At 40.3% G+C, this 15,588-nt stretch overlaps 1 protein-coding gene across 6 annotated transcripts in view; it reads left to right on the top strand.

Moving 5' to 3' along the window:
* The window catches only part of LOC140754692 (uncharacterized), an 86,201-nt gene that overhangs the window by 58,872 nt on the left and 11,741 nt on the right, over positions 1–15,588 (top strand). For 4 of the 6 annotated variants that reach the window (XM_073089734.1, XM_073089735.1, XM_073089738.1 and 1 more), the window contains exons 4-12: positions 1,934–2,065; positions 5,450–5,680; positions 6,639–6,832; positions 7,833–7,938; positions 8,584–8,790; positions 10,188–10,419; positions 11,005–11,180; positions 11,889–12,047; positions 12,745–12,993. In XM_073089734.1, coding sequence (XP_072945835.1) covers positions 1,934–2,065; positions 5,450–5,680; positions 6,639–6,832; positions 7,833–7,938; positions 8,584–8,790; positions 10,188–10,419; positions 11,005–11,180; positions 11,889–12,047; positions 12,745–12,993 — 1,686 coding nt within the window. The remainder of the gene's footprint in view (positions 1–1,933; positions 2,066–5,449; positions 5,681–6,638; positions 6,833–7,832; positions 7,939–8,583; positions 8,791–10,187; positions 10,420–11,004; positions 11,181–11,888; positions 12,048–12,744; positions 12,994–15,588) is intronic. The other 2 variants (XM_073089737.1, XM_073089739.1) reach the window with 1 other exon arrangement.

Consider the following 15,588-nt stretch of genomic DNA (forward strand, 5'->3'; position numbering starts at 1 on the left):
ATGATATTTTTTCTCGTTCGCTAACCACTTTCCACGCGTCGGGTGTAGAGATGCAACGATGTATCGAAAGTTTTATAATGTCGAACCTGAATTATCGATACTTTTATCGATATTGAAACATTGTCTATATGATGTTGGGGTCATTACCTGTTTCTTTTCCTGTAACCGGTACCAGTATAAAAAAATATATAAATTGAAACTATAAGGACTGGACTTAGGAAGAATTACTCTAATAGCAAATTATTAAAAACACATATTAAAATGATAATTAAACATCCATGTAAATTAAAATATCTATGTAAGATTTAGACTTATAGAAAATGATTAAGAAAATAGCCATGGTGAATTCCCAAAAGCAAAATTTACCAACCAACAGGGGAGAATTCCTAACATTTATCAAACTATTGGTAAAAGCCCCAAAAAAATGTCTATTTTTAATAAATTCGCACATGAGTTCATAATATGGGTAAGTCTTAGGTTTTACCGCAAAATTTTAGGATTTGTCATAGTTCGGGCTTTTACAGCAACAAGTATTTTTATAAAAATCTCGATTACGACAAGGTCTATAAGAAAAACCCTCGTCAAAATCAAAAAATACTAAGTCATAAAAATTGGCAAGACTTCTTGTTTATGTTTATTTTGTGAAAATTTTGTATTGTCGATAATATCGCATTGAAATTTTCGATTTTTTCGGCAAATCGATATTCTAGTCCTATAAATATCGAACTATCGATAATTCACCACCTAGCATCCCTAGTGGAGTGTTGCGAAATTATGTCATCTGCATGAGTGCGGAGTGATTTCGGCAACACGTGAAGTTCGGGGCTGCGGAGTGAGAACGCCGCGGCCGGCGCCGGCAAAAAACACCGTCTCGCTCGCTGACCACTCGACCTGCCCACTGCCACTGCTGGCGTTAATTATGATTAAATTACTGGTGATCTGATATGAGGTTGACTAGCGGCTGATCGCGGCTTCGTCTGACTATACCGCTATATTTACGATTTTTTTACCACTCGCTAAAATTATGTTTTTGTGTGGCATATTAACTTTCAAATTTAATGTTTGCACAGATTAGACAGACACTATTTACTTTAAAAGTAGCGTTCCTCCTGACGTATTCCCGGAGTGCTATGACATGGGGCTCTTCAAAACAGGTGTAAAAAGAGCTCTCCTTCAAAGCTGGCAAAGCATTGGCAACTCCTCTGGTGTCGCAAATGTCCATAGGCGGCGTCTGCTTTATCGTTAGGCTCAAATATAAAAAAGCGTCAAGTATAAAAAAGGTTCTCTTCAAATTTGATTCGACCATTGCAAGATTGCCCAGGACAAACAGACCGATTTATGTTTAATTAATTTATATAGATAATTAGTACCTACCTACTCGAGTATTTGTATAAAGTTTTTGTTACATATCTCATTTTTATTTGGTTGAAGTCTAGGCTCTTCCTGGCGCGATAAGTTATCTACATACGAGTATGTACGAAAAAATATGTTAAACCAGAAACCTGAAGTAAGATGAGTTGTTAAAACTTACGTGGCATCTATAAATATGATACTCCGGGCTTGTACCCGGTCTACAGATAATTTGGTAATTAATTACATATTAAGTATAAGGTTGAATTTTTTTATACGTAGTGAGAATTACTATAAACACAACTTATGGCATAGATCTTTTTTGTTGGCTTAATCTTGTAGACTGTAGAGAGTAGTATAAATCCATGCAACGGCACTGCTTACAACTCATATATTGACATTGTAAAAGGCGGCAAAAAAATATTATTTTTGTCCGAGGCGGCAAAATTATCTATTCTTTCCCCGTAGCGACAAGTGTATCTATTTCAGCCTGAAGCGGCAAAAAAGCTAGACCAGGTCCCAACTATAATGGAACCCCCCACGATACAGCTACAGTAACGACCCTACGACATATTGTCCGCAGATCGGTATAAACCCGGGACTGTTCGCGGCGTACAAGGGCCACCACTACGCGGGCCCCGGGAACCACTTCTGGAAGTGCCTGTACCTGTCCGGCCTCACCCGAGAACAGATGAGCGCCGACGAGGACTATAAGGTATGTATTGACGCTTTTGGGTGTTTCGGAACAAGGGAAGGGTGGGGAACCCCAAACTTAATTTTGCATAATAACATCAGTGTTAAGCGCTGCTGTGTTCCGCTTTGAAGAGTGTGATAAGGGAGGCACACTTACTTAGTCAGCAGGTGTGGCCGATCTCAAATAGGACTCGGGAATTAAATGTGGTAGACTCTTATTGCACTACCATCGCATTATTTTTTCTTATAGCAGTTTGAAGTACCTATATTCTGGTTGTAATGTGAAACAGGAGATTTTCATTTACACGAGGCATTCCAAATTAGTCCACAAGGTCCAAAAAATCCACAAATTCCACCACTCGGAGGATGTTATTGCTAAATGGAGTTGATAAAAGATGCCCATGCACTGCAGTAATCACTTGCCGTCAAGCATGCTCATTTACTTATTAATTTTCTAAAAAAAACAATATAGGTACTTATATTATCATTTACACTTGACACTTTAATAATATATACTTTTAATTAATCTACGAACCGTTAGGTCAATGACACGAAAGGGTTTTCGTAATGATGATACCTAAAATAATTTTTCAAGTAAATTTATTGTGAGAGGAAGTCGTAATTGTAATTATCTTTGTGAGTTACTCATAAAATATTTCTCATGGTTAACTATGCAAATCGGCTAAGCTTCAACAATGATTATTAATTAACTTAAATCCCATACAAGTAAGAGAGAGCGTGGCGGCCTAATTGGCTGCTATTAGCGCCTTATTTATGCGATTTTATTTGTTTCTGACTGAAGCATGTATCCAAGCATTTTTTAACTTTTGTGTATAATAAAAAGTTTTAAGATATTATATTGCGTTCAATATCTGTATTAAAATTATGCATCGCCTGTAAACATTTAAAGCCTTACCGCACTAAAACCCCCCCTGTGGCCGTCCTCGGCGCTGCGTAGAGGACTCCGGGATCTCCAAAGGAACGCAACCGGAGTCCTCTTAGCGCGTTGCCCCATCGGGCTCTGCCCAGGTGAGCTTGATGCTCGCCACACCGTCTGGTGGGCACGACGGTATGCGACCACACATACCGCCGTCCTTCCCGGGGTCACTAGCCGGGCGGTTCGAGCTCCCACTCTTGCCGCCCGCAACCCCGGAAGCCCCCTTTTAGTCGCCTCTTACGACAGGCAAGGGATACCGTAGCCCTATTCTGGTCCCGGAACTACAGGGACACCGCGCCGGTCGGCGTTATCTACGCCCGCGGCGACTCCTCCTCCGAGCGGGTTCAGCGCGCTCCCTAGCTCGCTCGGCGTCTTCCTTCGCGGACATGACTATGTCGCAGAAGGTGATCATGCCCTCCCAGGCTTCGCTGCGCTGAACCATCGCCCCAACAATGGCCGCTGGAGACAGGTCCGGTCCCACTTTTGACACGAGGATTCGCCGCTGAGACTCCCACGCTGGGCAGTACTGCAGCGTGTGCTGTGCGGAATCCTCGTGGTGCCCGCAATGATGGCACTGGGCCGTCTCCTCCCTCTGTATCCTGTTCAGATACTCACCGAAACAGCCATGTCCGGTGAGTATCTGGGTCAACCTGAAGGTGACACGACCTTTGGCAATGAGCCAAGCCCGAAAGTTCGGTACGATAGCAAAACATTTAAAGCCTATCTGTAATAGAATCAAGAGGTAGAGCCCTGTGACAGATGGACAGGCAGCGGTGTCTTAGTAATAGGGTGCCGGTTTTACCTTTTGGGTACGGACCCCTAAAAATGTTAAAAATTCGTTATACAAGTTATTTACTCTTATAACATTAGTTTTACATAGGCTGATTTACATAGAAGGTACATAGGTAATGTTTAGGAAAAAAATGTTTAATTGGTTGCTAACGAATTGTTTCTACTCTTTAACTGAGTTTTTGACACGGAGGAAGCGTTAATAATAATCATTATAATCTCGAATAACAATTAATTGAGTATATAATTTGACATGATACATACTTAATATTGACATAAATATCTATAATTGACATAACATTGACATAATATTGTACTCCATTTTCTAACATGAATTATTTGTTAAATGAGTGTAACGTGTTTAATGTAATGTAGATTAATACTTAGTATGTAAAACTTTAAATTAAAACTTAAAATTGCATACCTTACCCGGTGAAATATGTTTGAACTTTATAAATTGTACAACATCCTATGTAATACCATATTTATGCAATAAAGAATTATGATTATGATTATGATTCAGGTTAGAACCGCCAGGTGTCTATATGGAGTTGGTTACAGATGACTCCACATGACTCCATATGACTGAAATATGATTCCACTTACGACAATAACCATTTGCAATCAGGTGGTCAGCTTCTGCCAATACTAAAGTTTAATCAAAAATACAGTACGATATAATCTTATATTTAAAAATTCTCGTGTCACAATGTTTCCGAAACGGCTTTACTGATTTTCACCAAATTGTATATGCATATTCAGTAGGTCTGAGAATCGGTTACTATCTATTCTTCATACCCCTAAGTAATAAGGGTTGTTCATCCTTAACGTTTTTTTTTTATTTGGCAACACAACGTTTGCCGGGTTAGCTAGTGTAGTATAAATTTGTAAAATAAATGAAATATAATAAAGTACCTTTCTACTTTCCTCTCAGGGTAAATAAATCAAATTGATTTACGATACCGCCGTCCTAAATCTCTTCTCACATGTGAAATTGCTTAATCGTCCAATCCATTATGCTGACTTAGCGGTCAACATGTTAATTGTTACGTTATATAAGATTATATTAAAGGCATCATAAAGATTTACTAAGACTTTATTGTACATAAACTTTTCTTTTCCATGATTTAGGGCTTGTTTTATTACTCCCCGTCATAACCGTTAGATAATATACAAGTTATTACTTAATTGTGTCAAATCAAATCTATTACATAAATAACTTTATCATAAATTCTCGAACTGTGACGTTGCGTACACTTAACGACAAAATACTTTACCTTTCTGAAAGATATTCAATTATATTTACGAGTGTCTCAGTAGTTTAAGTCTTAACTGTTACAATCCGCGCCAAACTCCTAGTCCGCTCTGAAGTTGTTGCGAGCACGTGTACTCATACAATTTGCTATGGCGACGCGACACATTTCTATATTCAGAGCGGACTAGCTGTTTGGCGCGGACTATACCTAAAGAAATCATCTCTGAACATACATTGCCATGTTAAAAGAAACGATAGTATTTTTTGTACAAGTTATCAAAATTTAAAGTGGTATATTTGACGTTAACTTAAACTAGTTCTTAAATACCTGATGAACAATAAATATATCAATCGACAAATATCTGACGGCCGGGAGTAATAAAACAAGCCCACATCGCACTAACCTAACACCAAAACCCTTCCAGCTGTTGAACTTCGGCATCGGCTTCACGAACATGGTGGCGCGCGCGACGAAGGGCTCGGCGGACCTCACGCGCCGCGAGATCAAGGAGGGCTCGGCGCTGCTGCTGGAGAAGCTGCAGACCTTCCGCCCTAAGGTCGCCGTCTTCAACGGGAAGCTCATCTACGAAGTGTTCTCCGGGAAGAAAGACTTCTGTTTCGGGAAGCAGCCCGATACGATCGCGGGGACGAATACGGTTGGTTATTGATTTTATTTTTTTATTGCTTGATGATGAAATATAATGGTTGTAGTAAATGCAATTATTTAAATGAACATTTTAACGTAAATAATTACTAAAAATATCTGTTATTCTTGGTAAAATTTATTTGTGCTTTTAATGTTAAGGTATATCATATAACCTGCTGCATTGAGATGATAAACATAATTTTAAAATGATGTACCTTCCAGGGCGTGATATAAGGTACTTATTAATTGAAAATACTCAGATTTTAGCGCAAAAGAAATAGTTCCTTATAATATCGTCTTACGGGGCGGATGGTTATTTGTTTAACATGCAAATAGTCTTGAGGTTTGAATTTTGATCTTAGGCTAATCCATACCTAAATGATTCATTTGGATTTTTTTTTAGATCTGACGAATACATCACTATATAATAAGAATAACGAAGTTATTCATTTTTACCTGTTTGCATATTTATTATTATTTATTTTTATTAGAGAAATTTATTTATGTCATATTTTAATTTACTTCTCAGTAGTAGTAATGTATGGTCGGCTTTAGTTTAAATTATTATTTAGGGTTGATAACATAAGCACAGTTACCTCTCACCATTATTTTATAATTATGAATATCATGCTCGCCAACTACAGAAATTCGACTAATAACCACAGATAAGTGTAGGTGTCTCACCGCCTTGTAATTAAAGGAAGCCATTTAATGGCTGTCATAGTGTAATTTACGCGGAACAATGCCGACATGCGCAATTAAATGGTGCAAAAACGCGAAATCGAAGAAAAGTGAGGAGAAATGTAGTTTTATTCGTAAATGCTCTAAAACTACGTGTTTTTAATATTTTTCAAATACGAAAATAGATGACAGTGACAATTTCAATTGTCAAAACTGGTTACATTTTCTTGTTAGGAGTAAGTAATCCTTACTAATCTATGCTAATAACAGAGTGATCTCTCCCGCAGTACATGTGGGTGATGCCGTCGTCGTCGGCCCGGTGCGCCCAACTCCCCCGCGCGGCGGACAAGGTGCCGTTCTACGCGGCGCTGAAGAAGTTCCGCGACTACCTGAACGGGCTCGTGGCGCACGTGGACGAGGCCGAGCTCGTGTTCCCCGACAACACCTCGCGCCGCCCGCAGGAGGAGATGGAGATACGCAGGTAACACACGCGGACGATGCGCGCCGACAGGTAACGGGTGAACACACTCAGTCAGTCAGCGGACCACGCGATGAATGGAAAAAAAATGTTAAAGACGTAATTTCTGTTCTAAGTAATTGCATATTGAATTTATTTTTATCACTACACTGAACCTATATGAACATCTTTAAATTGAAAGGAATGATATCAGATGATTATTACAAATGCTTTGTTCTAAAGATTTCTGAAAACCCTTGCCCAACTGTGAGAGAGTAAAGGGTTGATGTTTATGAAATATTTCTTATGTCTCACAATATACAGATCTGTGCTCACAATACCGTTCAGAAGAAAACATTACGACAACACACATGAACAAAAATGATTAAAAAATAAAAAAAATATAATTATTTAATTGGTACATTTGGATTTAATATAGCGTATTGAATTATGTATACATTTTTTTTTATAAGAAGCATAGAGTATAATACATATTTTTAGCCTGCTCTGTCGTCAAAAGACGCGAATAGAGCAGTAAGACAAATGGATTCCAGGTAAAATGTAATGATCCTGAAATGTACACACGACGTAACCACTTAACTTTTCCATGCGACATTAATAACTTATTCACACACTTGGATCACTCCTCTTCTCTAGAACAAAGAAAGCCACTTAAATTGAAATTATTTGAGTTAAAAGGTGTCAATTAATGATCATGTTATAATTTAATAACTTGTTTTTCTCTTAAAGGATTACTAACTCCGTCAGGTTGGTGCATGTTTTAGTGTTTACATATTTTTAATTTTATACACATACTCATGTATTTATTACTATTTTTTTTATTAATTCATCCATTTTACAATTTAGTCACAACATTCAATAATTTTTAATTTTAACACAACATTTTGTTATCTACTCATTTAGATTTTACACATTTATAATTTAATCCTATTTTTTGTTTGTCCTCACAAATCACTTAGAGTTAAGGCGTAAACGTTGACAGATTAAAAATGCTGCACAAAAGCCAATCTAATTGCAGGCTGACGATGGAGCCCGAGCCGGGCGACACCATCATACTAGAGGACGGCACGGAGGTACCGTTGAAAAAGAAACGCGGACGACCAAAAAAGGTGATTATTTAATTTGTACACGATTTGACACAAACTGTGTAAGGTAGATTTGCGTTATAACGTATATACGTTGCGACCTCAGGGTTGCTAGAAGAAGGCCTGTTTCATTTTGATAAAAAAAATGCGTTCTTAAGTATGTATGTAAAGACTTATACTTCTTTGCATATGGGTAATGTCGTCCTGTGTTAAAAATATTATGTGTTACATTGACTCTTTCGTTCATTCAATGCTGAAAATGTCTGTTTTTCCAAACTAGGTAAAAAGTATAACTTCAGTAGTTCTTAGTTATATTTATATATCTATTTGTAACCTATTGCTAGTAAAACGAATATTATAAATTTCAGCATTTTTTTGGACAATGCTAATCCCCTCCTACGCACTAGCCGTTAACCGCGTGGCCCAGCTGTTGTTCCAGTTCAACATGCATTTAATTGTAACCGTTTAACTTATCAAAATGAAGAGGAGATGCTATTCGCGCTGTTAGCCGTCCCCGCGCTTAACGGCAATTGTATAGGAGGGTTACAGGTAATCAATAATCACAAAAAAGTCAGTCGATGAAAGAGAAAAACGTGGATAATTGTTTTGTATAACTGTTTTTTCATATTAATGATGATAATGATGTTGATAACAATGATGATGTTGCAGGTGAAGCTGGAGAACGGCGAGACGGCCCCGCCCGCCCCGCGCGCGCCGCGCCAGCCGCGGCCGCCGCCCGCCCTGGACGCGGCCGGCGACCAGCCGCCCAAGAAGAAGCGCGGCCGCCCCAAGAAGATCCGCCCCGAGGAGCAGCAGTTCCTCATGCAGCAGCAACAGCAGCAACAGCAGCAGCAACAACAACAGCAGCAGCAGCAGGTTGTTGTTTTGACGCGTTCTTTTGTAACGCCGACTTCCCGGTTCCCGCGGGTCGCGTTCGCTCAGCCTATCTCTACGCCACATTAATGCATACTTACAGGAAAAGGGGGGACCTTTTTAAAGTTATTTTAAGTGAGATAAAATTATACACCTTATCAAACCTAATTTGAGTTTAATAGTTTGTAGGGGTATTAAAACAGTTTTAAAAGAACAGGCAAATTGTACTTTGCCTTATTTATGTTTTTTATCCGTTTTTCATGGTATATAGCGAATTCCTATAACAAATTTATGGAATCTCTTGGCAGCCTATATAAGAGGTTATTTTATTTTATTATATGTGGCCTTCATTTTGTATAATCTTGTAGAATATTAATCTTCAAAATATTTCATTGATGAATTTAATATACCTTTGTTCTTTAATATAAATATTTTTTATCTATGTATAAATCTGACAAAAATGCATACATTAACACAGCGGTTAACACATTAGAAAGTGGTTAAGTAATGTCTTACCAATTAATTCAAAGGCATATGTGTAAACATACAACACATTTAAATTCTATTCTACTATTCTGCCAAATACTCCCCAGTGTAAATGTTCGTAAACAACACAATATATCATAACAATAGCATCGAGTGTGTATCAACAAGTCTCGCATACGCCTACTCCACGCAGAGTCATGTAGTGTACTCGCTGGCGACTCGCCAACCGCATAGGAACTACTTCATACTGTCTTCCACGATATTAACGATGCCTTGAAAATAAAATTAAAGTTGTGACAATATTGTTTAAAGTTATATTTATTTTGGAAGATAAGGTCAAGGTATAAGGATCATATCCCAGTGAGAATCATATCAAAGTTAAAAGTTTATTGTTCGGCAGCTTTGGTAATCAACGTCAAAGTTGACATTGATTTCGTACTTTTCCTATTAGCTAAGAGCGCTTTTGGCAAGTCCCAGTTGCAAACCAAAGTTACTGGCCGAACTCATGCGCCGTAAATGGCAATCTACTAACGCAATGTTAATTACTCTCGACGAAATCTTTTGCCAAACATGGTAGATGGCCGATGGATGGATGAAAGGTGGGCCTTTCGAATTTGGAGGCCTTGTGTATGGTAAGTGATATACTTATTCGAGATGTTCCAACTTAGTCCTAGTTTATTTGGAGTTGATGACAGATGTCCATGGGCGATAGAAGCCACTTACTATCAAATGGATTAAGTGCTAATTTGCTATTTCAGTATTATAAAAAAATAAATTCTGCCTTAACAAGCTCATAAGTACTTTTCAGCATTATCAAGAAAAACTACCTAAACGAGCCCATAAATTCTTATATCGTTACCATGAATCCACCTCGAACTGTGCCACGTTTGAAGTAGCTCATCGCCTGTTTCCAGACGAGCACGATGCTGCAAGCGCCGCTGACGTCGATGGCGGGCTTGCCGCACGAGCAGCAGTTCCTGCCGCACGGCGAGTACGGCGCGCTCGGCTCGCCGCTGCAGCCCGGCATGCTGTACGGCGTGCAACACCAGCAACACGCGCAACATCAGCAACATCAGCAACACCAGCAACACCAGCAACACCAGTCGATGCCGGATGGCTCGCCGTACTACCAACCTAATAATGCTGGTGAGATATTTATGTCACTTTTTTATATGACAGGTTTTTTTGTTATTTTATGTGAAGTGGTTATTGTTACAAAACTTAAAATTGGTTAGTGTTATTTTGTGAATTTCGTTACAAATACGTTGTTGTTTTTTAAGTTACGAATTTTTAAATATTATATCTTACTTTATTTATATAAAATACAGATGTTTTGTAGTGCCCATTATAAGACATCATTTATTATTTTGATTTTGAATACATAAATTAATTAGGGCTAGGCTTCCATATGTTAAATTGTATTTGGTGATTTTATTTGTGGAGTTTTGATGTGTTTTTATTTTTATTAAAATTGTTTGTTTGATTGTTGATTTTTTATTGGAATTGTAAGTATATTTTGATATGTAGGTTTATTTGAATAATTGTTTAATTTTTTTTCTGCACTTGTCTTCAATTAATGACAAATTGTTTTTATTTTTTTTATTTCATATGTAATTAAGGATGATTTTTTTGATTCGATAGTACATTACGAGTCGCAAACCTAGTCAAAACTCTGTGCATTTTTTCATGTTTACTTTTTTTTATCTCTATATGAATGTTGTTCGTGTTTAGGTTCAGGGCTGGACGGCTCGCTGGACAGCGGCGGCGGCGGCGTGTCGCTGCGCTACGGCTCGCCGGGCGGCTACGCGTCGCCGCGCGCCGTGTACGCCTCGCCGCGCTCGCAGCCCTACTCGCCCGGCGCACAGCCCGCGCCCGCGCCCAGGCCCTCCGCCACGCCGCAGCCGCAGGTGAACACACGAACATACACATACACACACACTCTTAGAAACACGTACACACACGAGCGCTCGCGCACGCAGGCACATATCACACGTACGCAGATCAACGCGCACACACAGTCACACACAGACACACACACGCATGCTCATAGAGACACATACACACGAGCGTTCGCGGATAGCGCATAGCACACAGATAGCGCATACTGCGCGCACACAGAGACACACACACCTCACACATGCATGTGTACATACGTTCGCCCACACATAGACACATGCGCTCTTACGCATATTTAGGTCCATGCCAAACATACACAAATATTTGAACAAAAACTTTGCTCACACATTTGAACACGTATTTGTTTAAATATTTTAACCTGTCACTCACGTCCTGGTACCCTAGCAACTGGACTTTGCGCATGTGTGGTAGATTCCGAACATATTTGAAATTTTAACTCTCTAATGTGCGCTCGAAAAACCGACACCAAATGGCAAAGTGCAAATATTTGAAGCAAGTTTTGAACAAATACTCAAATACCGGTGCTTCAATGTGTTCAAACATGTGTTAAAATATGTGTTCCAATGTTTTTGCTATGTCTGGCGTGGGCCTTAGACATATAGCACACGTAAATAAACACACACTCATTTTCACGTAGCCAATGTTCAAGTGTCCATCACAAATCCTATTATGAATATCATGTGATATGTGTGTTCCAGTTTCCGTCAAGTCCAGCAGCATCGTACGGATCGCCGGGTGCGCGAGGGTTCGCGGCGCGGTCGCCGCTGTACGCCAGCAGCCCCGCGCCGTACCGCCAGCAGCCCTCGCCGCACGCGGGGCACCCCGCGCACCGCGCCTACCAGGACCCCTCGCCGCAGGTAACACACGTAACACATATACGACTCGGAGGACCATACGTAGATACTAATTCCGAAGTAAAATTAGCATGATGGCATAATTACCTAAACCTAATCGAAATTTTCTCTCTGCCAAATATTATGCCTATAAGGTACGTACAGTAATACCAATATAGCAAAGTGATCGTTTATTACAACCCGCACCTGGCTCGAAGGACCATCTACACGAAGATTGGGTGAAAAAAAATATACTAACTTAAGCAAACGTTTTTTAGAAATATTTTATAGCTTACTGAAAGCTCAGAGATAAAATGTCTGTGTTTGATATTTTTATGTATGCTACAGCCCAACATTGCATTTTATTTTATTAATTTTTATACGTTAAACATTATGTTAACAATGCACGTAATTTCCGCTTCCCGCTGAAGAATACTTACCTGGAGTTAATTACCCATTCATACCGAGTTCATGGGCCAGCAGCAGCCAGTTACCATCAAGTGGATTGCATCCTCGTCTACCACCCCTATATTAAAAAAAACATCCAATATTTTTTCTCAACTAAACTCGTAAGAATTTCGCGAGAACGCGAGAAAATCCCGATTCGTATCGCCTCCACAGTCTCGTTTCTTGTGCTTTTCTTGTGTTCTCGCGAGAATGTGGAGCGGGCTTACAGAAGTAAAATTTCGATTGATATTAACGTTATTATTTATGTTCCCAGTCGCAACCGTACTCGCGGTCGCCGGCGCCGGCGGGCGCGGTGGGCGGCGCGGTGGGCGGCGTGGGCGGCGCGGTGGGCGGGGCGGTGGGCGGCGTGGGCGTGGGCGTGCCGTTCGGCGCGGCGTCGCCCGCGGGCGCGCTGCACAGCTACACGCCGTCGCCCGCGCACACGCCCTACAGCCACCACTCGTCGCCCGCGCCCGCGCCACGAACGCCCACGTATAGTGAACCGCACCATTTCGCGCCGCAGGTCGGTACTCTGCATCATTATGTGACACAAACATAAATGATTCGTCATTCTAATATCGTACAGAGAATAACGAGGATATTACCAATATTTAAAAAATCAGTAGCCACTATTATACATATTTAATTTTCGCACGCATAATATTATTTATATTTTGATGATTGTATCTTCAATTCTCTTCTCTTCTTAGTCGTTCCTTCATGACTGAAGTTCGTGCCTGCTTTGGAAGTCTTTTATGCAGGTGTGCTGCATATCCAGCCAGTGTGCTCGGTCGTCTGCTTTTCTAAAGCACTCCGTAACAGACATCTTGGTGAGGCCTTTGATCTGGTCAGACCACCTAGTTGGTGATCTTCCCCGAGGTCTTTTTCCCTCCACTTTCCCAACTACCATGATTTTTTCTAAGCAGTCATCTCCCCGGCGTGCTATATGACCAAAGTAGGACAGAATTCTTTGGAGGCAGGTAGTTGATAGCCTTGTTTTTACTTTCAGTTCTTTTAATACTGAGATGTTGGTTCTTTTTGCTGTCCATGGGATACGAAGCATTCTCCGCCAGCACCACATTTCAAAGGCGTCGATTTTCTGCCTTTCATTTGCTCGCAGTGTCCAAGTTTCCACGCCATAGAGAAAAATGGAGAATACTAGTGTTTTAACTAGCCTTATTTTTGTAGCTCTGGATATGTTTCTATCTCGCCAGACTTTTGTCAAACTTGTCATGGCAGATTTTGACATCTGAATTCTTCTCCTTATCTCTGCTTCGCATCCTCCTTGGTCACTTATCATAGATCCTAAGTAGACGAACTGGTTTACGATCTCCAAACCATTCAGTGCAGTGAGCTGAGAGAGCTTGTTGCCTCTGTCAACTACCATCAATTTTGTTTTGGCTTTGTTGATGCAAAGTCCGAAGTTTCGACTCTCTCGCTCTATTCTGTCAATCAACTGCACCATTTCATCTTCTGAGGACGCGAACAATGTGGTATCGTCAGCATACCGCAGGTTGGTGATCTTTTGACCACCGATCGTTATACCCCCCTCCCAATTCTCTAAGGCGCGCCGCATTATGTATTCGCCATAGATGTTAAAGAGAATTGGTGAGAGAATGCACCCCTGTCGTACACCTTTTTGCGGTTTAAATGGTTGGGATATGGTATGGTTCACACGAATGACTGTTTCACCGTTTTCATACAGTGTGCGTATGAGATGTATGAGGTGGTCAGGTACTCCCATATCTTGTAGGACCATCCACATATTAGTCCATTTAACACAGTCGAACGCTTTCGAGTAGTCCACGAAGCATATGATCACAGGTACTTGGAACTCACGACTTTTCTCAATAATTTGTCTGATGTTAAGAATTTGCTCTCTAGTACCACGGCCTTTGACAAATCCGGCTTGCTCTTTGGGAATTTGCCATTGAAGGTACCCTTTGAGACGTTCATGTATTATATGCAGAATGATCTTACTAGCATGTGATATTAAGGCCACCGTGCGGTAATTCTCGCATTTCTTTGTAGAACCCTTTTTATGCAGTGGGATAAGTATTGACTCCTTCCAGTCGTTTGGCCATTTTTGTTCTTTCCAAACCAAATTGCAGATGTTATGTAGAAACTGGAGTCCTTCATTTCCAAGGTGTTTAAGTTCCTCTGCAAAGACGCCATCACTTCCAGGGGACTTGTTTTCCCTCAACTTTTTGATCGCATTTTGCAATTCCGATCGTAGTATGTCGGGTTCTAACGATATGCATTTGTTTTCGGGAGATCCTGCTACAACGTCACTATCTGTATAAAGGTCTTGGCCATATTCCCTCCACCGTGAGATTACTTCATCTATGTTGGTTATTAATTTCCCATCTTTGCTCTCAACAGCCCATGCTTTAGGTTTAAAGTCCCTATTAAGTACTTTGACTTGTTTGAATAGATCTCCAGTGTGCAGATGTTGGGCACAGTTCTCAATTTGTATGCATATATTGTTGAGATAGGCGTTTTTATCTCTTCGACATAACAACTGGATTTTTGCAGACAGGTGGGAATATTCGTCTTTGTTTTTGGTTGTTTTCAGTTTTTTCCGTTGTTCGATTGCGTTCCATGTCTCATGAGACAGCCATGATTTACGCTGAAGCCTTGGTCGGTGTACTCTAGCTTTGGCTTTTTCAGAAAGTAAAACATCCTTGAATGTTTCCCAGTCCGTGTTTACATCGCCGCACATTAGTATTTTTGAAACTTCGTGAGAGAAACTAGTTTCGAAGCGTTCGAGTTCGGTTTTGCTAAGAGGTCTTAATTTACTTTGGATGTTTCTATGACAGATTTTAAGTTTAACGCGCAGTTTTGTTACTAGTAGCTGGTGATCACTCCCACAGTCAGCTCCAGGGTACGTTTTAGCATTTAAGATTGATGTTCTCCATCTCTGCTGTATTAAGATGTAATCGATTTGATTTCGAAACCTATCTCCTGGAGAGACCCAAGTGTATAGACGTCGAGCGTGGTGTTGAAAACACGTATTCATGACGGTAAGTGAGTTCTCTGCGCAAAACTGCAAGAGTCGTTCGCCTCTCTCATTTCTTGTTCCTATACCGAACTTTCCCACTATGTTCCTCATGTGGTC

Source organism: Epargyreus clarus, unplaced genomic scaffold (genome assembly GCF_041222505.1).
Source record: "Epargyreus clarus isolate Ecla_fem2 unplaced genomic scaffold, WU_Ecla_fem_2.2 ptg000031l, whole genome shotgun sequence".
In the NCBI taxonomy this organism is placed as follows: Eukaryota; Metazoa; Arthropoda; class Insecta; order Lepidoptera; family Hesperiidae; genus Epargyreus; species Epargyreus clarus.